This window comes from Haplochromis burtoni, unplaced genomic scaffold (assembly GCF_018398535.1).
Source record: "Haplochromis burtoni strain Fernald_Lab_line unplaced genomic scaffold, NCSU_Asbu1 Contig_139, whole genome shotgun sequence".
Taxonomy (NCBI): domain Eukaryota; kingdom Metazoa; phylum Chordata; class Actinopteri; order Cichliformes; family Cichlidae; genus Haplochromis; species Haplochromis burtoni.
Window position 1 is genome coordinate 484,122 of NW_024582500.1, and position 26,691 is coordinate 510,812.

The 26,691-nt window shown below is 41.1% G+C and overlaps 1 protein-coding gene across 7 annotated transcripts in view; it reads left to right on the forward strand.

The window, feature by feature from the left end:
- zranb3 (zinc finger, RAN-binding domain containing 3) overlaps positions 1–26,691 on the forward strand; it is a 143,815-nt gene that overhangs the window by 17,605 nt on the left and 99,519 nt on the right. For all 7 annotated transcript variants that reach the window (XM_005933920.3, XM_005933919.3, XM_005933923.3 and 4 more), the window contains exons 3-9: positions 181–199; positions 465–643; positions 4,188–4,419; positions 9,182–9,267; positions 11,729–11,900; positions 17,750–17,884; positions 26,060–26,179. In XM_005933920.3, the coding sequence (XP_005933982.1) occupies positions 181–199; positions 465–643; positions 4,188–4,419; positions 9,182–9,267; positions 11,729–11,900; positions 17,750–17,884; positions 26,060–26,179 (943 nt within the window). The remainder of the gene's footprint in view (positions 1–180; positions 200–464; positions 644–4,187; positions 4,420–9,181; positions 9,268–11,728; positions 11,901–17,749; positions 17,885–26,059; positions 26,180–26,691) is intronic.

Consider the following 26,691-nt stretch of genomic DNA (forward strand, 5'->3'; position numbering starts at 1 on the left):
CTGAGACGTTGGGGTGTGACTGCAGGTTATTAAGGCTTCTGTAATGATTCTCTCTAGTTGGAGGACCTGATGTCTTTATATGTAAACTATAACGTCTGTCATATATAGAAGCCATTACCTTCTCATCAGCTCTACAAAGTGTGAAACCTGTCTGATAAAGTTTTTCCTTTTGTTTTACAGATGTATGATTGCCGATGAGGTAAGCACACACAACGCTGGCTCAGGAAATCTATTTTCCAAAAAAAAGAACCTGAGAGTTTGCTGCATGCCTTCCAAATTAATTTGTCAGCCCTCTGCTGCACTCCCACGTGCTTAATCGGTTTTGACACTAGAATCATTCTGAGACCTTATTACTCTTGGGCCTCACATCAGCTCAGCCGTCATATGCAATTTGCCACAGAGTCAGTGCACAATTGACTTGTTTTTCTCCCCATTCGCCATGTGTTGTTGTTTGGTGGGCCCAGATGGGTCTCGGGAAGACCGTGCAGGCCATCGCAGTGGCGTACACCTTCAGGCAGGAGTGGCCCCTCCTGGTGGTGGTGCCCTCGTCCCTCAAGTACCCCTGGATCGAAGAGCTGGAGAGGTGGATCCCCGAGCTGCAGCCTGGAGACATCAATTTGGTGGAGAACAAGAGCCACACCATGTAGGTCATCGCACCACATTACCCCGTTTGACCTTCATCCCTAAAAATCACCTCCATACTCATGTCAGCCTCTTAGTGTCTGGTTTTACTGGGACTAAATTTTGGTTTTGACTCTTCTGACGTTCCTAAAGCTGGTTTGACTGTTTTATTAAACTAAAGCTCTAAACACAATAGCTGCTTGTTTACATTTAACAGCAAAACTAGAAATCAAATGGAGTTTCTGTCTATTTTTGGTCTCCACCACATCCTGAAGGCTCATCTCTCTCTTAATTCTTAAATGCTCCCAACTGTTCACAAATAGCGCTCAACAGGTGGAGCAGGTCCTTATTAAAATGTATTTTTAAGATCAAGTTGAATGATCTCCTAAATATAGAATAAGCAATTTGTTCTACTCCAAATCAAAGGCTAATATTGTCACAATGACAAAGACTACAGTAGCTTAACGGCTTATTATTAAAGCAGCGGTTTGTAGCATCAAACTGCACATTACTGCTGCTGTGGTTGTGAAATTCTGGATAGATGGTGAATTATTAATTTTTTGTTTGTTTTGTGGTGTGACTTAGCGTGCACATTATTCGATGCTGTCTCGTTTACAGAGCGTTGCAGAAGGGAAGCTCGATACTGGCTTAAAATCACATAAAGGTACTTAAAGGTACTGTTTTTGAACCCTGTAACGCCAAGTGTATCATATTTGATACATGAGAGTTTGTGAGTTCTTGACTTCAACACCATCAGTGTGAGTTTTGTTTGTTTTTTTTTAAATTAAATTGCACAATACATTTATAAGCAAACATCACGCTTGACTGGTTAAATATATTGACTCAATACACCATGCTGTGGCACAAAGTGGTACTGCATGAAGGTACGGCCTGACTTTAGTTCAGCTTCAGCTGATAATCCTTTGATAGAACATACACAGGAATTTTGGGCAGCTGTTTCCTTCCTTTTTTAACACATGTAAGTAACTCTAAAAGAAAGACTTGTAGTTTGATTTTATAGAATATAATCAATTCTCTGGTTTCAAGCCCCCCAAAAAAAGAATGTCTGCTGCTAAAACATTTAATGGTAAACTAATCATGTTTCCACCGATAACTTTGGTTTTCCTGTGTAGAAGCTCACTCAGGGTCTCTTCAGTACTCATAATATCCATGCAAAGTATTGTGCGAGTGGACGGCGGCAGCCATTACTTGAATTTAAAGCGTCGTTGCCCTTACAATAAGCTGCACAGCAGCATCTAACATCTCTTGTTACGACTTCTTCTCTCCGGCCCTCTGCTAATCATTTACTCTAAAAAGACGTAATAAAAGCGCGAACGTTCACGGTCACACTGTGTGAAGCGGAGGCAGCGTGATAGACGGCAAAGCTGGGCACGATAAATTAATCTCAAAGTGTCCCCTGGTGTCAAGAGCCAGCAGGGGCCGATGTTTGACAGCACTGACAGACAAATCATGTCAAGGCGACGTCTGCGATATTGAACAAGAGCTGAATTTATTTTATTTATTTATTTTTTCCCACGCAGGAAGGAAAAATGCTGGTGCTGGAACGTGCTTCATTTTGTTTGCACTGATTCAGGTTTCTGTATTGTGGATTAATGTTGCATGTAAGCTTAGAAAACATCTACTTTTTCATCTTCTCAACTTTCCCCTAGTTTTTTTTTCTTTCTAATTTTTGAATGACATAAACTTTCTATATTTGTGACTTGGATTAGATGGGGGGGGGGACAGGGACACTCCCAGCATCACAGATGAGGTGCAAAGAGGTTGTGAAAGCCTTCTGGGGAAAACGTGTCCTTGAACTGGATGTGTTAATGACTGAACGAGGAGGCAAGAAAAAATTATGCAGCACCTCCTCTCGGTATTTTGACTCACTTGTGGCTTTGTAGAACATGAATGGCACCTTAGGTTTATTTCAGCTTGGAAATGTGTGTCTGTGAGCGCCTGCGTGTGCGGCGAAGTCAAAGAATTAAAGCTTGACAGATGCTGGAAATGTTTTTGATTTCTCAGAGATCATTATTGAGTTTCATGCAGCTGAATGTCGCCTGTGTGTTTGTTTGTTTATCTGTGCCTGTGTACCCGTGTCAGAGCTGCACATACCATAGCTGAAAAATATAGAAATTGCTATGAAGCCGTAAAAAAGGAGATGGATGAAAGGGGTGTGTGTGTGTGTGTGTGTGTGTGTGTCTGTGTGTGTGTGTGTGTGTGTGTCTTGACACGTATTTAAGTCCATAGGCTCTTTTAAACAGCTTGGTTTGCTTTACCTTAAGGGCTCAGTTGCCAAGTCAATAACACCCGAACATTTAAGCAGGTGTCGAGTGTGTATACAATCCTGACTGTAAGCTGTAAACTACACGTTTACTACTTTTAAAGGGGGCTTCTTCAAAAGCTACAGTGATATACTCATCGCCAACAAACTCCATGAAAATCACCCATAAATTGGCACTAGATAAATAAATTAATACTCTAAGTACTGTTGGTGTACCCAAGGTCAAAAACATCATATTTTATTTGTACCATACAGCTAAAAACAATGAGTGACACGTGTGTTTTTTTACACACATTATATTGTGGCTAAACAGTTGCAAAACTCCCCAAATAATAAATAATTTCCTTTTGTTAAAACCTGTAGTACAGACATGTTTTAGGAGTTTAACAAGCCTTAAAAAACTACGTGTCTGTTATTTTTCATTGTAGAATTACTTTCACTTATGGATGCAGTAGGTTTGAGAGGAAGGCTCAGAAATCATATTTAATCCATACAGAAATACTCTTGACAGGTGCTACAACACCTTTGATTTAAACCTGTCGTGCTAATAATTGGACACAATCTTATATATAACACTTAAGTAAAATATTTGGATACTAATCCTCAAATGTTTGACGCTCCAATATAAATGCTAAATGTATCTTTGGCTTTTACTTTGTAGCTCTTTCATTTGAAGCTACTTGAGGAAATCTTTAACTAAATACAATTTAGATCATGTGGCCCAAGCTTAACGTCTAAAGCTTTCATTAGCTTTTAGAGGCTACAATGTACAGTCACTTGTTAGTTAGCCTTTAGCCCCTCCACATATACAAAAAGTCAGTTACTAAGATTTTGGAGCATTTTTTTAAATAAACTTTTTTTATAAAAAACATTTTTTAAAAAGGATAAATTCTGGGCTATTTCTAAGCAATGAGAAGGTATAACAGACTGTTGGTTTTGGTCTTTTTATGAGGCTTATTGTCAATAAAACAGTTACACAGCAATCATTGAAAAAGCACAAACAGCAAGCACAGAGTTACTAGTTTCACTGTAACCATAGAAACCTGATAATATTCTTGTTTCTTGTGTCACAATCACAGGTAGTTTACAGATACACATTGTAATAAACACATTATTCATTTTGAATCTAAAGTTCACTGGTTTTACCCGTTTTACTTTGGCTATTGTTAGCTATCTCTGTCTCCCATTATTGTATTGGTTTCACACTACTGGTTTAACGAAAACCATTAAAAGAAGTGACTCTTTTTATTGGTCTTTTATGTGTATGCTGTTATCCTTTCAGTGGCATTGGTAGCAGTAAAGTGACCGTCCTGGGCTATGGCCTACTCACCACAGATGCACGCCCCCTGGTGGAGGCACTCAGCGGGCAAAGGTTTGCCGTGGTGGTGGTGGACGAGTCGCATTATCTCAAATCCAGGAACGCAGCGCGGACGAAGATTCTCGTTCCTCTCATTCAGAGCGCCAAGCGCGCCATCCTGCTCACCGGTACCCCTGCTCTGGGTCGACCTGAGGAGGTAATAAAACTTGATTAAATGGTAATTTAATGACGCCTCAGGGGGAAAGGATACAAATTTAACTGGAGTAAGCTGTTTTGTTTTCTCACCAAATGACACGGTAGATTCAAAGTTCCTTCAAACCCCGCTTTGAATTTTTAATGAAAAATTAAACACAGAGCTGAAGAGGAGGGAGCAGTGTGGCTAAATAGAGAAGGCTGCATTCGGTAGATTTGGAACAGATGGATTTTTATAAAGGAATCCTGAGCCCACACTTGTGAGGAGAGATTAGCAGGCCAGCTCGGGGCTCAGCTCTAGCTGCTCACAAAGGTGCTCCACTGTGCAGCGCAGGTAGATCGCCATGGTAACTTGCTCTAGAGCAGGCTACGCTCGGATCCGACATTCAAAAAGCCAATTAACTCTCTCCGGCGTCACTTATCCTCCAGGATCCCGTGGTCTTATTTCAATAACCTTTGTTGCAAAAACTTCATTTACAAAGCCCGATATGAAGAGACACTGCACCGCAATAAATGAGACAAGTAATAAAAAGAAACGCACAGGAGGAGGGGGGACTATTGAATTTCAAGACAATAAGAAGGGCTGTTCACAGGACAATGGTGTTTGGAGAGCGGCTGAGCCAATCCCCTCTCCATAATGATTTATTATATCGTTTTTATATATGTTATATTGAAGCTGTAGATTACAGCCATATTCCATCACTGCAGCTAAGGAAGATGAAGAAGACGTCGTGAATAGAAAATCCTTTCACCGTCTCAATGTGAAGAGACAATACAGTATCAATAACAAACACCGTGTGCCCGCTGTACTCCGATACAGCTGTGTGTTTAGGCATTTTAAACTTCCCACAATTCTTCCAGTCATCTTCTGCAGCTTCGGGAGCAGAGTAACTCTTAGCTTTTACTGTGTTTGTGTTGCTTAAATAGTCATGATGTTGGCTTAATGAATAATTGATGAAAGTTCATGTGTTTATTAGCTAATTCTCATCATCTTCTGTAAAGATTTTACCCCTTTTTTCCTTCCTTTTTGCAATTTCAGTGCAACATTTAAGAATAATTTGTTTTAGCACACCGTACAGAACAGCCTAATTGTGATAGCTGTTTCCTTCAGTGCACACACAACCACACGCACCCACCCACGCACATACACAGAGGCCCCATAATTATTCGTAACCTGCGGTGTATCTTATTTAAGTTTTTTTTTCCCCACCCGAATGTCTGTGCTGCATATTAAAAACATTACAACTTTATTTATTATGGTCTTTTCTTCTAAACAGGTTTCCAAAGTGCTCTGCACATTTATGTAAAGGATATGTTAAATAACACCACAGTGGAGAAACTAAGAAGAGGCACCGCCTAAGACCCGAGCTCTTTCATGGCATGCATTTTTAATTTTTCTTTGCTATTTGGGCTGATTGGGACCTAAATAATGTAAAAACAAAGAATTACCAGATTTTTTTTTAACCTAATTTTTGTTTTTGAGAAAGATGAGATCCACATATGAGGACATTTGTTTCAAATTTTGATAGAACAGTGGCAGCATAATGTCCTCTTGAATGCATATCAGGCCCTTGTAGAGAAAAATTAAGTATTTTGGTCTAGACGTCCCAAAATGTGATGTCCACATATGTGGACACCAGGTCCTAGGAGGTTAAAGACCCAGAAAAACATCTGTCTGTAAAATTGAAAAAAATCAATGATGAAGAGTATATTAAACATTCAGAGACACTATTTATACAGTTCAAATTAAAAAAAAAAAAAGATAATCTGCTTTGCTGGGAGTGTGTGTGTTGGTCTCTGCCTATTGGTGCAGTTTAATTTCTGACATCACTATGTTCCAGCTGAGCCACACCCACCCACCTCAAACCAAACAGGAGACGGTCAGAAATTGAAACCTCTACCCAACTTTAAAAAAACCCCAAACTGCTCCATCTTCAAGATAAATAATGTATTGCATCATATTAGTATTTTTTTAATTAATATTTTATTAGTAATTATCAGTTAAAGTCCCCAAATTTGTTACATTGACTTGTTATTGCTAAGACTTGCTTACTTCACATTGTATGTTTTTAAAAACATAATAAATATGTGTTTTTATGTTTTAAAAGGAAAAGAAATGTTAGTATCACGGGGGACTATTTTCAGCTGTGGATTAATACACATTTGGTGCTCCAGTTTATATTTACAGCAGCAGGACGGACTCTGCAAGATTGACTCAATTACAGTGTGTGTGTGTGTGTGTGTGTGTGTGTGTGTGTGTGTGTGTGTGTGTGTGTGTGTGTGTGTGTTGTGTGTGTGTTTACACTTGGAATGTTGCTTTCTGTGCTGATATTAGATTTTGAACAATATGAGGCTCATCCTGATGCGTCCTCAATAGAGTACACGCATTCTCACACACAACACACACACACACACACACACACACACACACACACACACACACACACACACACACACACACTTGTTAGTAGAATCAATTATTTTTCATTTGATGTGTTGAAGAAATAATATAAAATATTACCAACATTATTTCTAATAAATTCCTATCAAAGAGGCTTCATATATAAATATTTAGCAGTTCATATATAGAAGCTTCATTATCAGTGAGCTAATAATCAACCTCCTGACTAATATATGCTAAACTATTTATGCGGGACTCTGCTTGGCTCGCACTGTCATCTAACTGCCACGTTGCTTTGAGGGAAACTTAATTATTGCCTAGACCCGATCATGATAATTAACTGATGAAATTCAGGCAGATAATTAATTCCAAAACGAAGTAAAGTTAGTACTCGCAAGTAATCTCGAGAAGGTGTATCTTCGAAAAAGTGCACGCGCATGTGTGTTATAGACTTTGGCGTGTGTGTGCGTGACACATGCTATCCTGTCTTTGCCATTGCCCGCCTGCAGTGGTGAGGTTAGTTTTTAGATATCATCTCTCCTTCCTTCTCCCTGCCACTAGAATCTGAAACTGAATATAACATTTTATCATCCACAGCATAAACCTGATAAGCCCTGTCCCTGCCTCTGTGCCAGTCTCCTCACTGCCATCATTACTCACTGTGGCTCTGACATCGAGTTAGCACACAGCTCAGGGCATGCTGCACCGTTCATGATGTGCCCTCATTCCTCCCACCTATTATATCAGTGGCGTGAGGGGGGATGCAAAGCTCCCGGTGAACAAGTGCTGAATTTAGAATAAGGCTCGTCAGTGTAGCTGCTGACGATTAACTGTCATTACTTGAGAAATTGCTGCATATACTGGAAAACTGACAGGGATGGTGTGCATTCAAACAGCAGCCTTGATGTTTGCACACACACTTACACATACACATCACGTGAATATTCTGTGAGCTTTGTTGCAACCTGTGATATAAACACGCTCTTTACCTGCAGTCACATACGTCCACTGAAGACAGACAGCAGCAGCTTGTCTTTTGTCTTGCGACATCAAGCAAAGCAAAGATCTTTTGAAAATCTTTATGCCAGGAGCTGTTTAATTGGAGTAAGTCGACTGTGTCCACATCCTTAAAATTTCAAATCCGTTTCATTTTCTTCACCTTGTTAGACTGCACAGCGGTTTGACCTGGTTAATTGGTGCTGACACAAATAACCACACAGTTGCACAACGCAGCACTGGTAAACTAGGCGAAGGACAGCAGGACCTTGGGTAAGCTACAGAGAAGATGTATTTCATGACAGTAGACTAATCATGAGCTCTGGTAAGGTCTCTGTTTAAAGCTAAAAAAAGCTCATGCTACTTTGTGCAAAAGCGAAAAGGTGGGAACTAAAACAGCCAGCAGTTTCAAGGATACATACATGCTAAATCAGGGGACTTTGTTTGCTTTACTTTTCTTTATAAGAGTTAAAAGTTAGACCCAGCAGCTGGTCACCTTGCTTAACTACTAATGTCAGTTAAATAGTACTACAGTCGAGCTTGTTAACACTAGCTAGCATTATTCTTCATAAGCTACTGGTCATTTTCATAGACTATGTAAAAGAAGTGGATGCAGGATCTGTGTCTAAAAAGTAAAGGCAGTGCAGATGTGTCCTACATTTGCATTCTTTGTAATGGCCAGCAGGGGGCAGTTCTACTGGCTCCTAAACAGTCTGAGGTTTTAGAAGTCTATGGGAAAGCTATGTTACTTTTCCCTTTGTTTATAATCTCAGTTAGGATTTTCCAAAGTAGTGTATAATCTCAATCACTAGTTTCAAGTCTTCTTTAAAACATCAGTGTTCATTTTCGTAAATTATAGTCCCATGTAGGAGAAAATAGAGCATAAAGCAAGTCGCTACGTATTAGGATGCAGTGCCCTTGGATTCTCAGTCACATCCACTCCTTCTCTTTTGACATCTGGTTTAAAAAAACATCAACACATCAGAAGCCAAATGCTCAACTCGAGACTTCAAAAACCAATATCACAACAGTTACATCTACTTTAATAGAATCGATAGTCACATCAGTGTAGCTGTACTAAAACCCCCATTTTTATGCTTCATTTCTTTAAATAAAAAGATAAACATTGTTAGAAAGAAACTGTATGATAAGATAAACTATGCAAGCAATGAGAAGATCATCGGCGTTATAAAGAGATTCGTTCAGAAATCAGACAGTGAGATATCACACACTCTCTTCAGTTTGTTTCAGTTCTCTATCTCTTTCCCCCATACAGACATAAACACTCTCACGGATATTTCTATGAATTAATCCATGGTTTTATTAAAAATTGTAGTTAAGGCTCCTTACCTGTCTGTGTATTTTACAGCTATTCATGCAAATTGACGCCCTTTATCCCAAGAGGTTCGGAACCTGGACTGACTATGCCAAAAAATACTGCAATGCCCATTACAGGTGACATTTTTCTAAATTTCTGCATATTTTATTGTTGTTCCTATTAACATGAACCGCAATGCTAGTTTACATTTTATATAACTGTATTTGTGTGTTATGTCAGCATTTTTGTTATTCAAATGCACTTTGTTTATATCGTCCAGAGTATTACCCAAGAACATGATATTAATAGTACCTAGAGCTAGGAGAGTGTTAGCTTAGCCAAGCATAAAGACAGGAAGCTAGAGTAAATAGATAGCCTGACACTGGAACAGTTAAAAGTACAAACACTGAAGCACAAAATAATATGTGAAAAGTGTGTGTGTGTGTGTGTGTGTGTGTGTGTGTGTGTGTGTGTGTGTGTGTGTGTGTGTGTGTGTGTGTGTTGTGTTGTGTGTTGTGTGTGTGTGTGTGTGTGTGTGTGTGTGTGTGAGTGAGAGAGAGAAATAGCTACCTATTGTTTTTTTTGTTTTGTTTTTGTTCATTTGTTTTTTTATGCTAGGCTAAGCTAAAAGTGTTCCGGCTCTTAGATTTCTCTTCACAGCATACACTCCACAACAATTTTAATATTGAAATTGGGAAGCATTATTGTCGTATTGATTTGCCTGTTTTAACCTAGTATTACTCCGCATGGTATCACGCACATTTCTATGCCTCGACAGCTAGAGATAGAAGCGTTAGCGACGCTGAAAGCTATATTTATGTTCAATTTAAGTAGAACTGCCACATCTTCCATACCACACAGTGAAAATGAGACACACGGGTGTTGGGTTAGCATATCTCTAACCTTTTGTAGAATTGAGGTTGTGTGGTGTATCTGAAAACATATGTACAACAGAAAAATGAAAACATATTCAGGTACAGGGTTTTGGGTCTTGATCTCTGCAGCTCCTTAAAAGGATATTTCAAATTGGACGTTTGCTCAGACAGGATGAGCTGATCAGGTTTTGGAGATTGGTGGTCATAAAAGTCTCTGTGACCTTTTTAACAATTTTTGTGACCTGCCAGGAAATTTCACACGCATAGCATAGTGAAGTAGTGCTATTTAAACCACGTGCACAGTGAATTTGTGATATTCAGGGCTACCATTTCTTTGGCCATTATTCAACACTATTATTCAGGAACAGAAGGGACGATTGTGAGCACGTTTTATGTTGGGTCAGAAACCAGAAACTGAATTTGTGGCACTAATCTTTAAAAAATCTTTAATTAAATTCCTTAAATCAAAGTCTTTGCTTTATTTAGTTTGGACAGGCGTAGAAATGAAGTGCAACCTGATTGATGGTGGAGGCATACAACTCATTTACGGTGGTAACTGTACATTGATGAAAATTGATTGACACAAATCAGATGTTATTGAATCCGCACCTTTTGAACCTATCTTACTGTGCCTGCATTTAAGTCCACTATCACCAGATTGAAGTGTACTCATTCACTGTTTATCTGCAGTTCTGTGGAATTAGCACAGTTTCAGTCCTTCTCACCTACCATTTAATTGTGTCTGCTGGGATAAGCCGGCCTATACCTGAGCCTGGATTGGTGGTGCTGCTGAGTTGATGGTTTGTTGTCAAAGCCAGACTGCAACTGAAGCCAAGCGCTAAATGCCAACTGGCTGCCAGTTTACAGTGATGATTGGTTACATGTGTGAACAAACACATCAAATGCATTGTTTTGGATGTCCATCAAAGTCAGCAGCTCGGTCAGGGAATGGCTTGGCGCCATTAAATATAATGCTTTGTGTCTAAGAGCGCTTGGTGTGGCTGGGGAATGCCTTTCTAAGTCACACGTATGCACTCTCTCACGCACACTCAGAGGAGTGCAAGGCGGTGCCATCTGAGTGCAATCTTCCCTTCTTGTTTCTTACATAAAGTTGAGGTTGCTGTGGGAAACGGCAGCAGCAGAGGTGAAAGGAAAAACAGCACTGCAGCTGGAGAGATGCTGGTTCAAATCTGCACACAAGGGGGAAACATTATTTTAGAAAGAATGAGTTAGTTTCCCATCCTACACCAATTACAGCTTTAAACAGAGAAGTGTGAAACAGCCAATTTTGGCAGTGCCTTGTTAAGTTTGTCCACACTTCCAGCCAATATGGCAGATAACCAGCCTTTGTGTGGGGGGCCAGTTCTATTCTAAAAGTCCATTTGGCTGATGAATTGTGAAAGTTGCCCGTGAGTTTTGGAATAAACCTGCTGCTGTGGCCATTAGGCAAAATAGTTTCCTGCTTTGCAAAGTGCCCTTAAGCAAAAAGGCAAAAAAAAAAAGATTCCCCAACTGCTCCAACAGAGCTGCTTAACAGTAAACGATGGAAGGCTGTTCTAGTGCTGGGCAGCTCCCAGGTGGGAATGTTTAAATGTTTAACTATTCCTTCAAGGCACTGCTGCAAGTAAATAAGTGTGGTTTCTTGGGAAGTGCATCTCAGTTAGAGGTGTATGTATAAAAAAGTTAGCAGGCACAACTTCATCACTTATTTATTCTCTCACAGGTATTTTGGGCCTCGCAGGCAGTGGGACTGTCGCGGGGCGTCCAACTTGGATGAGCTGCACCAGCGGCTGAGTCAGATCATGATCCGTCGTCTCAAAGCTGATGTGCTCAGTCAGCTGCCCCCCAAAATCCGCCAACGTATCCCCTTTGACCTGCCCAAGGAAGCTGCAAAGGTAGACGTGGGTGACGCACGTCACATGTGAAGACAAGTAATGTGTATTTGTGTAGTTTCTGTAGTATATTTGGACTACAGATGAATCATGAACTGGTTGTTTGGTCAGCTGATAATAATCTGTGCATTCTATTTTGTAAGATAAAAGAAAAAAGAGTGCCTGTTAAGTTGGACAGTTTCCAGATTTTTTTAAAAGTGGAGTTATTATTTATTTTAAATGTTCTGAGTTAATTGATCTATTGTGACAACTTCTCAAAATTCTCAACACCTCTGAGTCATTGGAACGCTCAGTGCAAGTCTTGACATCTCCCGTCTGACTCGTGGACCTCGTTGCTTTTGAAGGACTTTTTTTAGAATATAAATTGATGTCAAACATTATGTCTTTGTTTCTGTAACCACGCGGCAACACGTCGCTGGCAGCTCCATTCACGTTATCTAATTCTTTCAGCTACTGACAAAGCTAAATCAGTCCTGTTTTCAGAGCTCTGCGGTGTCAAGGTCTGCTTGTATCCTTTTGTATAAAACTCGCCCACAATCGGCAGAGCAGAAGCGAGTTTGGCGAATCCAACTCGAAGAGGGTCATGTGAGAAAACCTCTGAAAAAAGTGTGAGAGATTTCTGCTGAATAAAAACAAATATTTTCACATGTGTTTATTATAGCAAACGGAATATTTGCAAGTTTATGGTTTTACAAAACCAACATGTAGATGAGGTCACTTTGTGCAATTTCCTGATATTTTATAGACAAACAATGAACAGATTAACTAATAATTAAGCACAGTTCCTCAGTTAATCAGTCTCCTTTGGCCTCACTGTGAGGAGCTGTGCTGCTGCACTTGGTTCAGTCACCTGGTTATTTCTTTCTCAGAGAAAAATGCCTGTTACTCCTTTAAGATTAAATAACTCTCTGTTAGTCTAAGCTTAGCAATGAGGTCTCTGTGTGCTTGCTATTTTTCCTCCATCATATAGAAGATACCAGGGTATTTGTAGAGTAAATGTCATGTTTTGTGTGTAGGTGTTTGGATCTCTTTTAGCTTCCCCAAAGTTGTAGTTGCGGTTTCTGCCTCCCACGCCGCACTGGATCCATGTGAATGTACACGTGAATGCCAATATGGCTTTGGCCCGGCTTGTGCGCAAGTTAGTGTGTCTCCTCTGCTCTATGCATAGGTCACTGAGGTCAAGGATTACCAGTAGTTAGTTTCCAACTGGAAGCACCCACAGCAGCACACACTCAGAAACAACCACTGAGAGGCTTTTGTTACATTTTCTATCATTCAGTTTGTTTTCAGAAAAGCTGGAAGGCTGTATAAAATGAAAGCATAATCACCTGATTTGAAATCCATCTAAAATCTGTATTTATTTGGAAATAACACAAAAACAACATATCAGATGTTGAAGCTTCTTCGTCTTCTTCTCTTGCCTTCTCCCTTTAGGGCTTGCCAAAGCAGATCGTCTGCCTCCATATCATCCTATCCCTGCTATTGTCCTCTGTTAACCAAACCCTCTGCATACGCCCCTTCACTGCATCCACTCTGAGGTCTTCCTCTCTTCCTCCTGCCTGGTCCAAAATGCTCATACTGAGCTGTCCCTCTGATGCACTCCAAAACCTAACATCTTCAACTCTGCCACTTCCAGCTCAGCCATTGCATTACATCACTACCAACTTCACACTTCCATTTTAGATACTCAACAAAACCTAAACCCGAGTAAATGACATCATCGTGATGTTTATCAACTTCCTCTGTTAGGCCAGGCTTTCTGCTTCAGCGTGCGTGTATGTCGGTTATTCATGCAGTGAGCACCACCTACTCCGGTCAAAGTCAGAGACTTTATATTAAGATGCACAAGAGCTGCAGAACGTTTTTGTTTTGTCAATTAATGTTCATCGTGCATCATCAGTAAAATAAATATGTTACATTGTTGCTCGATGTGCTCTCTGTGCTGCTGTTTATTTCTAACATCACATCAGCACATTAGAAACTTTCTAAAGCGAGACACATTTCAACATTAAATATTACTCAGTGTTTCAAGTGTGACTCTGCCCCATAACCTAACGAACGAGACTTGTTGCCAGATCAAAGTGAAATAAAGTGTTTGATTGGAAATTTTTGGCAATAAATAGCCTCAAGATCATAACGATCCGTTTTCTAATCTGACCTCTATTAGCTGCAGTTTGAGCAGCGTAGAGGAGACTTAGCAGGATGAGGATCAAACATTAAAAACATTTCTGCATGACCAACTGGATCCATACAAATTCCAGTGAAAATGTGACACAGTTTACACTGCTTCAACTTTACAGCTGGGAATCATTTGGTTTTATCAGTACGATATGGCTCATTAGGTTCCTTGTATAAAATGTATTCCTGCAGCAGATAATATATATAGCACTTAGAGCTTACTGTAAATAAAAAAAGTCTGTGAAAGTGTGTTGTTTCCAGATGATTTAAGTCAAAGCTCTGAACATAACCTGCTACAGACAGTTCTGTGTTCAGAATAAGTTTTGAGAAATTACTGAGAACTTGACTTGCAGCTTAACATAGCATGCTAACCCATCAATCGTGTTCTATAGTACAGTATAGGCCTTTGGTTAAAGAAGAGAGAAGCCATGTGATCCTCCTTGATGATGTCAGATACACTTTCATATGACCATCACTATTAAACACTAAATGATATATACTGAGCAGGGATAAGATTATGACCACTGACAGGTGAAATGAATAACTGATAATCTCTTCATCATGGCACCTGTTCGTGGGTGGGACATATTAGGGAGTGTTAGAAGCAGGAAAGATGGGCAACCGTAAGGATTTGGGCCAGTTTGACATGGAGCCAGACTGTGATGGGTAGATGGCTAGTTCTCAGAAACTGCAGCTTTTGTGGGGTGTTGCCAGTCTGCAGTGGTCAGTATCTATCAAAAGTGAAGGAACGGTGATGAACCAGTGACAGCGTCATGGGGCCTAGGCTCATTGATGCATGTGGGGTGAGGACCAAAGGCTGGCCTGTGTGGTTGGATCCATCAGAAAACTGTAATGCTGGTTCTGATAGAAAAGTGTGAGAATACACAGAGCATCACAGTTTGTTGCATGTGTGGCTGCATAACCCCTTAACCCTTTGTTAAAACCAAAACCCCCAACGATGTTCATATGAGCATCAGAACTACACCATGGACCAATGGAAGGTCTGATGAATCACACTATCTTTTACATCACTTGGGTGTTCAGGTGCTTCGCTTGCCTGGTGAACACTCGGAAGCAGAATGCACGATGGGAATAAGCTACCCAAAGAAACCTTGGGTCCTGCCATTCACATGGATGTTACTTTGACACGTAGCACCCACCTAAGCATTATTTCAGACCACGTACACCCTTTCGTGGAAACAGTGCTCCTTGGTGGCTGAGGCCTCTTTCAGCAGGATAATGGGCCCTGTCACAGAGCAAAAGTGGTTCATGAATGGTTATAGGAACCGTGTATTAAACACTAACAAGAAAACATATTTTCTTCTTCTTCAAAAAGAAATCTAATTTTTTTAACATTTGATATAAAATATCTGCATTATTTTTATTTATATATAAGCTTCAAATGTTTTGGAAGTCATTGCATTCTGTTTTTATGGGCACATATTGCAGATACAGCGTCCCAACTTTTTTGGAAACAGTCTCGTATTAGCAGGAGTGGAAAATGCTGCAGGAGCTTTTTCTGTGCTAATTACTCACTGAGCCATCGCAGGAATGACACAACAATGAGTTTCTTAAAAAGTGATGATCTAGGATTTTTACCCCTATTCTCCCTAAATGTTAGGGGACAGTAATTGGGGACTAAATATGGTTGGTGGGTGTTTTTTGTTATTTTACATAGAGCCACCAATTAAGCCACATGTTGTAAAGATTCGTGTCATGTGTTGGAGTTGCTCTCTCTCATCTGCATTGGGCTGAAACAAGATGCGTAATATCCTCAGAGAAAACGACCTCGGAGATCATTTTTCTTTGGTGGGAAAACAAAAGAGCACGAGTTGTTCTGCTTTGCAGTTTTTGCCTTTATTTTTGTTCGTGAGACAAATCTGCAAGTTTTTTGTTTGTTTTTTTAACACATTTCTGCTAAGAAGAATAGACAGGCGTTTCATCCTCACAGCTAAATGGACTGGTTTCAGAGATGAGAAAAGGAAGTGTGAAACGGCCAGTCACCCGAATCCACATCCATTTTGCCTCCCACAGGCAGGAAAATGTGAACAATATAAAACATAAAAGACCGAGTGGACGTTATTTTCCCTCTAAACAAACTGTCTTTTTGAAGCCTCATTTTGCTAACTGACAATATATACTGTACTGTATCTGTATACCAGGAGCACTCACCAGTTCATTCCTCCTATCTCATTTTACTCCCTAATGATGGCTTTTATCTTCCACAGCCAGACACTTTTTATGCCCCACCTGCCCTTTACATTTTCAGCCTTGGCCTTTAGTCAGTGTTAGTCTGGTGAATATCATCGAGGGTGGAGTGCTTAGCCACTCAGGGTTTTTTTTTCCTCTAGCACATTATAAAGAAATGCCTAAATGTACAGTTTTAATTAGGAAAAAAGCACGGCTCCAACTGTGTTTATGCAGGTGCTTCTGAGTGAAACATCTGAGGGCGAAAAACATGAAGGAAGCGCAGCTTTGTGCTCCAGCAATACGATACTATTTATTCATTCAGCCGTCCTTGACTTTGACGAGGTTTCGAAGCCACTGAAATGCAAATTTTTTCACTAAATGGTGCAAAGCTTTCATGTAAGGAGTCCAGAAAACACAGTGCGGGAAATGCAGTCGTGAAACTTGCTTCCCGACGAAGCCTGTGCGTGCATTAATAGGGTTTCTCTCCAGTTCTCACACCTCTTCCTCCCCCCCCCCCTTCCCCTCTTTGACCCACCTCACCATTATGTGTATGTATGTGCTTAATCAGGCGCAGCCCACCTCCACCTTCCATCGCTCTGCCATATGGTTCACAGTTTTGCATCATTTGATATGCAGCGCTTTAAGAAAGTGTTTGTTGCTGCTGAATTTTTTTACACATTCACTGCTGTCAGACGTTGCAGCTTGAATTAAGACAGCGAGGTGATGAACAAGAGGCCCAAAATAAGCTCTAATCACAAAGCAATTCAAAGTTAGCAGTTTGGAGGTTGAAAAAGCCAAGGAACTTGACAACTATTTCCAAGCCAAATTTATTGCAGAAGGATTGACTCAAACTTTCCCCGTGCTACTTTTCATGCCCGATTTCTATATAATTATCTTGTCTTGTACTAGAAAGTCTTAAAAAAGAAAAACATGCTGTTCCTGAGTGGTGTTTTTATGATAAACAAGGCTAACCTACATGTCGGCAACAAATGCAGAGCTTCTCTGTGTGTCTTGTTTATGAGTGGGGAGGCAGCATATGCTGCTCTTCGCTGGCAGCCTTTCCCACTGCGATCCTCTCCCACTCTCCTCTCCCGCCTTAAATACTTCTCGCCAATCACCTTGAGAGTACGCGAGGCGTCTTTGATTTATTGTACCGGCCGGGCTGCTTCTCCATCTTCGACCCCGACTTGTCACAAGGCAGCTATAATTGGGAGATGCTCGTGACCCACCTAACACAGCAGCCCAGTCGGAGGGGGTGGCATCCTTGGGAATTCTCCATCTCTCTCGCTCTCTCTCGCTGGCATTTTTTTCTTTTCTCCCTCTTTCTTTCTTTTTCTTCCAGGAAAAGTAGGACACCCAGCAGCACTATTAATTGTTTTGCCCTTTATATCTCAAAAACAGTAGAGAGAACAAGAGCGAGAAAAGAGTGGGTGAAGAAGTAAAGGACGCAGCCTCAATGTCTTTGCCCTCTTCTTGCTTTGCAGGAGGCCTCGGCTAGCTTCGCCGAGTGGGAGAGGCTGATGAAGAGCCTGGGGTCGGGGGCTGCTACGACGGACACCCCCTTCACTCAAGTCATGGGCCTGGTCACGCAGATGTACAAGCAAACAGCCATCGCCAAGGTAAAGGAAGACCAGCTGCTGTTATATCTTACATACAGGAATACCTTTGAAAGATGAAGCAGGGGATTTTTCTATTGTGTGGGGTATTCAAAGCCCCATAGGGCCGCATTGTTGTCCAAATGATCAATGAGCAACACTGTTGCTCTGGTGGCATGTTACTTCATTACCATGAATACACATACTGTAGTTTATCAATCCCACACACACCATCCATTCTCACAAATGCACCACAGTCCAAAAATAGTCCCCATCAGAGACGCTATAACCTGTTGTTTGACTAATGGATTTTAAATATTACCTCTCCAGCTGGTTTTTTTAAATTAGTTAGCATTTTTTATCCATAAAACTGTTGCACCAATCGTGGCCTTGCATACACACAGAATAAGTTATGAGTGAGATCATCCAACTGGATGACGGATATCCAGCAGTTCTTCTGCATATGTGTTGTTCTGTGGTGTTACTATGAAGAAAAGAGCTTTCTGAATATTAGCATTATAGGTATTGGCTCAGAGCAGGCCGAAAACTAATTTTCCCGCAGTGTAATATTATTCAAGGTTTTTTCAAAAGTCCTAAAAAGTTAAATTTTAATTAAAAAATAAAGTTTTTGAAAAGTATTTCATTTTTTATGTGTTTTAAGACTAGTAGTTAAAATCAAAGCCAATGAGATTTTATTATGCAAATCATTTTTTAAAACTTTTCCTTTTTTTAATGTTATTTGTTTGAAGTCCTTCTACACATTTATTTACAGACTAGGGATCACAAGCCTAACAGAGCAGGGGTAGACAACTGCAGGCCTCGAGTGGCAGTGTCCTGCAGGTTTTAGATGTCACCCTGGGTCAACACACCTGAATCAGATGATTAGTTCATTACCGGGCCTCTGGAGAACTTCAAGACATGTTGAGGAGGTCATTTAGCCACTGAAATCAGCTGTGTTGGATCAAGGACACATCTAAAGGCTGCAGGACCTTAAGGCCTGGAGTTCCCCACCCCTGATCTAGGACATTGGTTTGTCGTCACTACCAGTAAGAAGAGTAATGCAGGCTGTACCAAGAAAACAGCGAATGTCAGATATTATATCAGCTTGTTTATGATTTATGACTGAGCCTACACCATAAGCCAATCCAACAGTTTTAGAGTCTATATTTTTTGTCGAACCAAAAGTCAATAATTAAAAGAAGAGCATCAAATACGATATTGTAATGATTATTGCACTGCTATGTGCCGACTTTTCAGGCTAACAGATGTCAATAACTTTGTCTCTGACCTGTTTCTTATCTGGCATGATGTGTTAGCTTACTTTGCTTCTATTTAAGTTTTTTGTCCTCACCTTATCCATTAAACCATCACAGCACATGCCTGCCCCACCCTGAGCCTGGTTCTCCTGGAGGTTTCTTCCTGTTAAAAGTCTGTGGAGGTTCTCAGTCATCCAGGTCATCGTAGTCAAAGGAGCTTGCAAAGAAAAGCGTCTGGACTTCTTTAAGTTGCTTGAAGACGTTTCGCCTCTCTTCCGAGAAGCTTCTTCAGTTCTAAGGGTCAAATGGTGGGGAGTCCCAGATTTAAACCTAGTGGGAGTATCCCCCCACAGAGTAATTAATAATTAATTAATTCACATGATAAGGTGGGGCCAGGTTTCACAATGAACTCACCTGAAACCCTGGCTGATTGGGACCCACACCCATTTTCACACCTTGGCTCAGGCGATTAGAGGATCATCAGGGGGTCCTTTTGTCCCTCTGTGGGGGGATACTCCCACTAGGTTTATATCTGGGACTCTCCACCATTTGACCTTAGAACTGAAGAAGCTTCTCGGAAGAGAGGCGAAACGTCTTCAAGCAACTTAAAGAAGTCCAGACGCTTTTCTTTGCAAGCTCCTTTGACTTCCTGTTAAAAGGGTGTTTTTCCTTCCCACTGTTGCCATGTGTTTGCTCATAGGGCAGGCTTGGCTAACTTCAGGCCTGGAGGTCCGGTGTCCTGCAGGTTTTAGACCTCACCCTGGGTTTACACACCTGAATCAAATGATTAGTTCATTACCAGGCCTCTGGAGAACTTCAAGACATGTTGAGAAGGTCATTTAGCCATTTAAATAAGCTATGTTGGATCAAGGACACATCTAAAACCTGCAGGACATCGGCCCTTGGGGCCTGGGTTTGGACCCCCCTGTGATAGGGGTTCATGTTATTGCTTCTTCTGTATTATTGTAGGGTTTTTACTGACTGTTGTTTGGTGCAGGATGAATTGAAATTGTTGGTACAACAGATCTGCTACACTCACGCCTGAGTGTAGCTTGTGAAATCAAAGTCTGTAGTTAATTCATGATTTAACAAAGGGAGGATTGCTTTTTTTCCACCTAATAAATGCATTTATTCTAGCCATCTTTGTCTAATATTACAATTTGTTTCATAATCTAAAACATTCACGTGTGAAAAATGTGGAAAAACCTAAGAAAGCAGGAAGGGGGGGAAATACTTAATGCACTCAGTCTTCTGTTGGTGCAAGTCTACTTCCAGCGTTTACTGTTGTGACCACTAGCCCTGCTGTAGTGGCTACAGGCTGTACAAATGTAAACTTTTCAGCACCCCTGAAAACACAACCTTGGTTTCAATATGACCACTAAGCATTCATACATTTATTTAACACTGTGGTTCAAGTTTCAGAACATAGAAGGGAAGCATACTGAATGTGATTTGAGAAAAACAGGAAAATCTGTTTTAATCAGTATCAAGAAAATGTGGTTAAATCGATCATTCTTGTTCTTGTCTGAAAGAGCTGAAAGAGCTGACAGTTTAGGAAAAGTTTAAAGACCGCTTTGACATTTAGGAAAGAGAACATTAATACTACTAACATGTCTGTCTATTCTGTATGATGCTAGACCTGGAAATAGTATCTATTGGGAGTTCATCACTGAGGTTTCATTTTTCATTTGAACAGTAATGAACAGAAATTAACAGAAAACACTAAAATAATTTAAAGTATTTGAAATTACTATCATTTTAAATATTTTACATTGTTACTGATTTCTACTGCTAGAAAAACTAGCCTCAGCTGATGCTGAATTCTTTGAATAATCACGATACCAGTTTATAGGAAGTAGAACAAGACACTTTATTCCTATTGGCTGTCCCAAGCCCAGGTACATGGGAAGGTTTGTGTCAGAAATAATCTTGAAGGAAGAGTATGTGAAGAACAGGATTATGAGTTTGAAGTTGTTACATTACACGTGCCCCACAGGTTGGATGTCAGAAGAGAAATTGGAATTGTGGAGTAGGTCGGATGAAGTGGTAGAGAGTGGTCGCAGGTGGAGAGAGTGGTGATCGTAGTGGGCTTCAGTGGACATGGAGGTGAAGGGAACAGAGTTGAGATGTTTGGTAGATTTGGTGTTAAGGAGAGAAATGCAGAAAGCCAGATGTCGTGGATTTTGTGAGAGGGTCGAAGGTAATGTATAAGAGTGGAGGAAGGTGCACACAGGTGGACTACATCTTATGCAGAAGGTGCGGATTTAAAGAGATAGGAGACTGCAAGGTTGTGGCAGGTGGGAATATAGATGGGCATCATTAGATAATAGTCTGTAAGAAAGTATTCATAACCGCAAATCCCTATTTATATCTATCTATACTCTACTTCATAACCAGGTGGGATTTCATCTGTGATTTGGCTATGAGCCCCTTCTTGTTTGCAGTGGTGGTGGACAGGGTGACAGTCGCTGTTTCTTGTCCTGCCTCCCTCCTCTCACCCCCAGCAGGTTGTGGCAGGTGGCTGGCCCTCCCTGAGCCAGCTTCTACCAGAGATACTTCCTGTTTAGAAGGGAGTTTTTCCTTCCACTTTTGCCAACTACTTGCTCATCTGATTGTTGGGGTTTTCTCTGTATTATTGCTGGGTCTTTATCTTATAATATAAAGCGCCTTGAGGTGACTTGATGCTATATAAATGATTAATTTAATTTAATTAAACTGAATGAGATTGAATTGAAATCAATAACTGTTTCGATTGTTTTCCCTAGTGTAGAGTTGTCTACCTTCCCCTTATCTTTAAGGTGACTTTCCTCTGCCACACCTCATAAAAATAAGTTATGTGCAGCTGGTGGGTGGGGCTTCTGTCCTGACAATGGCCATGGTGGTGTATCTGTTCTCATTGACATCATACAGATAGATGTAAGAGTAGGAAAAAACTGCAAAACAGGGTATTTCTTGAACACAAGCTTGCTTCATAATTTGATACTTAGTATTTACCATTGTAACAATATGTGGCTATAACTGAAAATAGGAAAATACATTGTTGTTCACATTAACCTTCAAATATCTCACAAGCAACAAACCCAGAGCCATACATTATATCACCCAAATAGCTTAAAAATTAGCTCGATGATGTTGTTTTTTTATTAATTTTCCTATTTCAGGAAATGGTGAATTGATGGCACAGCATCATTCTCAGAGCGCTTGGCCAACCACTCAGTGAGATCTCATGGGAAAATCATTGCCATGGTAACAGAACCTAATGGTTGCCAGTGAAAGCACTTAGACAAAGTAGGGAGTTATAACTGAGGTATTATTTTGTTGCGTCCAGCCTGGCATGATTACCCCTTATATCAAAGTTACACACCGCACTAAAATAGCATCTCTGTGATGTTGTTGCTATGGAAACTCGGTCGGCTCTCTGAAGTGACTTCTTTTTTTCTTTTTAATGAGAGCAATATGGGAAGGTGGCATTTAGTCTAAGGAAGGCCGGCGGGGGAGGGGGGTCAGAGCAACTAGTGTTGAGAATCTAACATTTCCTGTTCGTCAGTGGAAGCATTTTTACACTAATATAGCTTTCAACCTCTGTTCCGCTTCTAGCTTCTTACCAAGAGAACAGGCAGTTCCCTAGTCTCTTATATTTGTAGCTGAGCAAACAGTTCCACCAGATATAGTATCCCTCTCCAATCATCTGCCATGTTCGAGGGCTGGCATTCCTCTCAATTAGCCCAGCGCCCTCAGCCATGAGGAGTGTGGCCCCGAGGTTAACGAAGAGCGGAGATAACCACTGAACACAATCATCGACACGCTACCCGCTCAGCCTGCCTCCAAGCTTGGATCTCTTTTGCGCTTGGTGTTGTTTGCTGATTGGATTTCTGCTCAGTTTAGCCTAACACTGGACCTCCTTTCATTACAAAGCCCCCACCCACACCGACCTGCTCTCCCACCTCAAAGCCGATACTGCCGGCCTAGTCTCATTTCCTCTGCTACTGGTTCACACTTTCTCTACTTCCGAGAAAGAGAGGGGAAAAAAAAGAGAAAGCTTGCTTTATTCTTTTTTTGGATCATCGAGAGGGGTGGAACGGTATGATAGATTCACACATCTATGTCACTCTGACAAGCATCACGGCCCCTGCCTGCCAGTCCGCCTGGCGACGAAGCTGCCAAACGCCTTTGGGGTATTTTTGTTGCTTTACCCGCCAAGCATCTGCTCCCAATTACCCAGAGAGGACAGCTCTGATGCTGGACTTTAAAGCAAGCTAACGGGCCGCTTCAGACAGCCGAGAAGTTTGTGCACTAATTAAACTCAGCGGAAGGAAGACGGCGAAGCCGAGCCGTCAGTAATGAGGACCCCCCAGATCAGAACAGGGTCGGGCAGGCCTGGCGGAGAGATTCATTATCAGGCGCATCGGCTAATTATCAGCAAGGCGAAGCAGAGGTTCTCCCACCAGAGCATCAGGTGTGTGATGGCTGCAGAGGTTGTCAGCTTGCAGGAGGTGCGGAGATTATAGGGTGGACTTCACACCACAGAGAAAGGGCCTGTCTCCAAAAACCGTCTAGTAAGGGCTCTGTTTGACTCAACTCAAACCTCAGAATTTCTCACTAGTTGGTGCTATTCTTGGCTGCTTTATGGCCCGGGGCTCTGAAATGAGCCGAGTACGGATGCTCAATGACACGCTCGTACAGCTCTTGCAGAAGGTAGCGGGGAGCAGGCCACAGCCATCACAGTGTGATCGCTGGGCACCAGCGCACGGTGAAATGATAGATACAGATACCTGCAGGCTACAGTTACCTCACTGTGCCGCTTCCTTTTTAGGTTGTTAGACTCACACCGTCAATCAAGGTCAGAGGCTTTAGCAGAAAACAAACAAAAGTGCATTAAACTTGGACTGTGATGTTTTTAGGGGGGGTTAAGCATTATTACCATTTGACTTCATAAATCAGAAGCCTGACATGAAGGAGGAAAAAAAAATGTGGTTATGCAAAAAGTAAAATGAGCAAAAACTTTTATATCCTGCATTAATTCCAGGCTTCAGCTGTCACTTTTGATAGGTAATAATTCTTAGGAGTGTTTGCAAGTCCTGAATGTGTTCACATATAAAATCTCCTAAAATATCAGCCCAGTCAAATACCTGATGATAGTTACATTATTAGGAAATAATAATGCAATAATAATAAAGTGCTATGGCCTCAATAAAGCTGGCGATAAAAGTTCAAACTGTCAGTTTGTAAACCCGTTAGTAGGGCTGCTACAAACGATTATTTTGATAGTCGGCTAGTCACCGATTATTTTTGCGATTAGTCGACTAATCAGATCATGCATCCATTGGACGTAAAACTTATTGCACCAGCATGCATCTGCTCTTATATAACTATCATTAGCTTACAGCTTTAAGTGTTTAAGGTGCTAACTAAAAATAAAGACAAGATGATAGTTTGTTAAATTTTAATGACATTTGAAGCTTTAAACTCAGCCGTCTGCTCCTTGCTATCTAAAATATAACGGGACACCAGAGTATATTCTCGAGCATCTCACACTTCTGATAATCAGTTGTCTGCTTGACGTTTATTAGCTGTGTAAAAACTATAACTTTAATCTCATCCAAACTCATTTACTAAGGAACAAATAAAACACTGAAAAAAGCCAAACAATAACATTTTTTAGTTATCTAAGTGACTTATATTACATGTTTAACCTGAGTAACGAAAGACCGCGGGGGGTTTGAAATTGATTTGCTGGGAGTTCAGTGTTCTCATCGGCTCTAGTGACCATTGAACCCCGGTTAGCTATCGAGCTGGTGGGTAACAGACGTCTCCGAAAACGTCAGAGCGCTTTTGAAAATATGTGATGTCTTGATAAACTGAGCAGATATTTGAGGTTTACACAGCTACATTCTTGTCTGAAAATATGTTAAAAGTTTATTTTGTGACCCAGAAAGAATAATAAGAGTAATATTAAAACTAACTAGCTGCCGCCATTGTTGGAAACTGGAATTGGCTGGGCCACGCTATGAATTCTGGGATAGGTTGGGCCACGAAGGATACACCCGACCCATCCTTCAAATCTCAGGAAATGAAGGGCGCATTTGTCGGAGTCTTCTAATTTGGACAGGCTTCGTCGTGTCGCTGTAACGTAATTGGCCTACAAATGTGGGCACAGGAGGATGCGGTTCCTGAATTTGGACACAGCTACAACACTGCTTCTTCTTCTTCGGGGTTTAACGGCAGCTGGCATCCTTGTACATGCAGTGCTGCCATCTTCTGTTTCAGTCCATTATTACACTCTTAAATCCTACTACTTATTCCTGCGTCTTTTGGGATCTTGCAAAGCTTCAAACGACGCATCGACTATTAAATCAGTCGTCGACAATTTTGATAGTCGACGTAATCGCGACTAGTCGACTAATCATGGCAGCCCTAACTGTTAATATTGCTGCTTCATCATCTGACTTTGTGTAAATGACACCATTAATATCTGCACATAGTGTATGATATATATATACCAGTGATAGGCCAATATCAGCTGGTGAGATCAGTTTTGGCAATATGTGACATAAAAGGTCTTTATTTTATTTTATTTTTTAAAATCCTGTTCATGTATGAAAAGGTGAGTTTTGCTTGTTTGTTATTGTCACCGAAATTAAAAAACAGAAATTCCAAAAACACACCAAGCATAAGCCAAGTTGTGAGTTATTGATTTGACTCTTGGTATCTCCGAGCTGACAAATGCGCCCCAGTCGCTCTGTGTGCACTTTCCTTTTAAAGTCTGGATCCCTGGCATTCAATAGAGAATCGATCACACGGAAAGGATGCCGCGGTGATTAATTGACTTCTTCACTGATCTCGCCGCTTCCTCAGTGTGTGGTCGACTGGTGAAGTGATGGATTCAGTAGCTCTCTTTCATCTGTGTCTATTTTTGTGTGTGTGTGTGTGTGTGTGTGGCCAGGCGGGAGCTGTGAAGGACTACATTAAGATGATGCTGGAGGCAGAGCAGCTGAAGTTCCTGGTGTTCGCCCACCACCTCACCATGCTGCAGGCCTGCACCGAGGCCGTCATCGAGGCCAAGGTAACCTCGGGCACTCTGCGGGCAACTGGAGCTTCTAAAATGTGTTAAAGCGGCAGTAAGCAACGGCTGTGGTGGTGCCTGTAGGATGTGTAGCAACACTGGCAAGAGGTGTGTGAATTATTTGAAATTCTAAAAGCTGCTAGCTCAGGTTCAAGTATAATTAATTTTGTAGTATGCTGCTGCTTCTCCTGGAAATCTCCATACAGAACAGTCTGTTCCATATCTCACACGCTAGCTCCAAACTCAGTGACCCACTCAGGCCTCCACTCAAACTCCCCAGCTGTACTTTAATATTCCCCAGGAAGCAGTATGCACCTCACATACTATTGGGTATATACTCAGCGCAGTCAGGAGTATATTAGCATGTAGTTTCTGACACAGCCTGTGCAGCATGCCCATATTAACATCCTACAATGTAACATATATATACTGTATATATTAGGGGTGCAACGATACTCGTATCGATATTGAACCGTTCGATACAGTGCTTTCGGTTCAGTACGCATATGTAT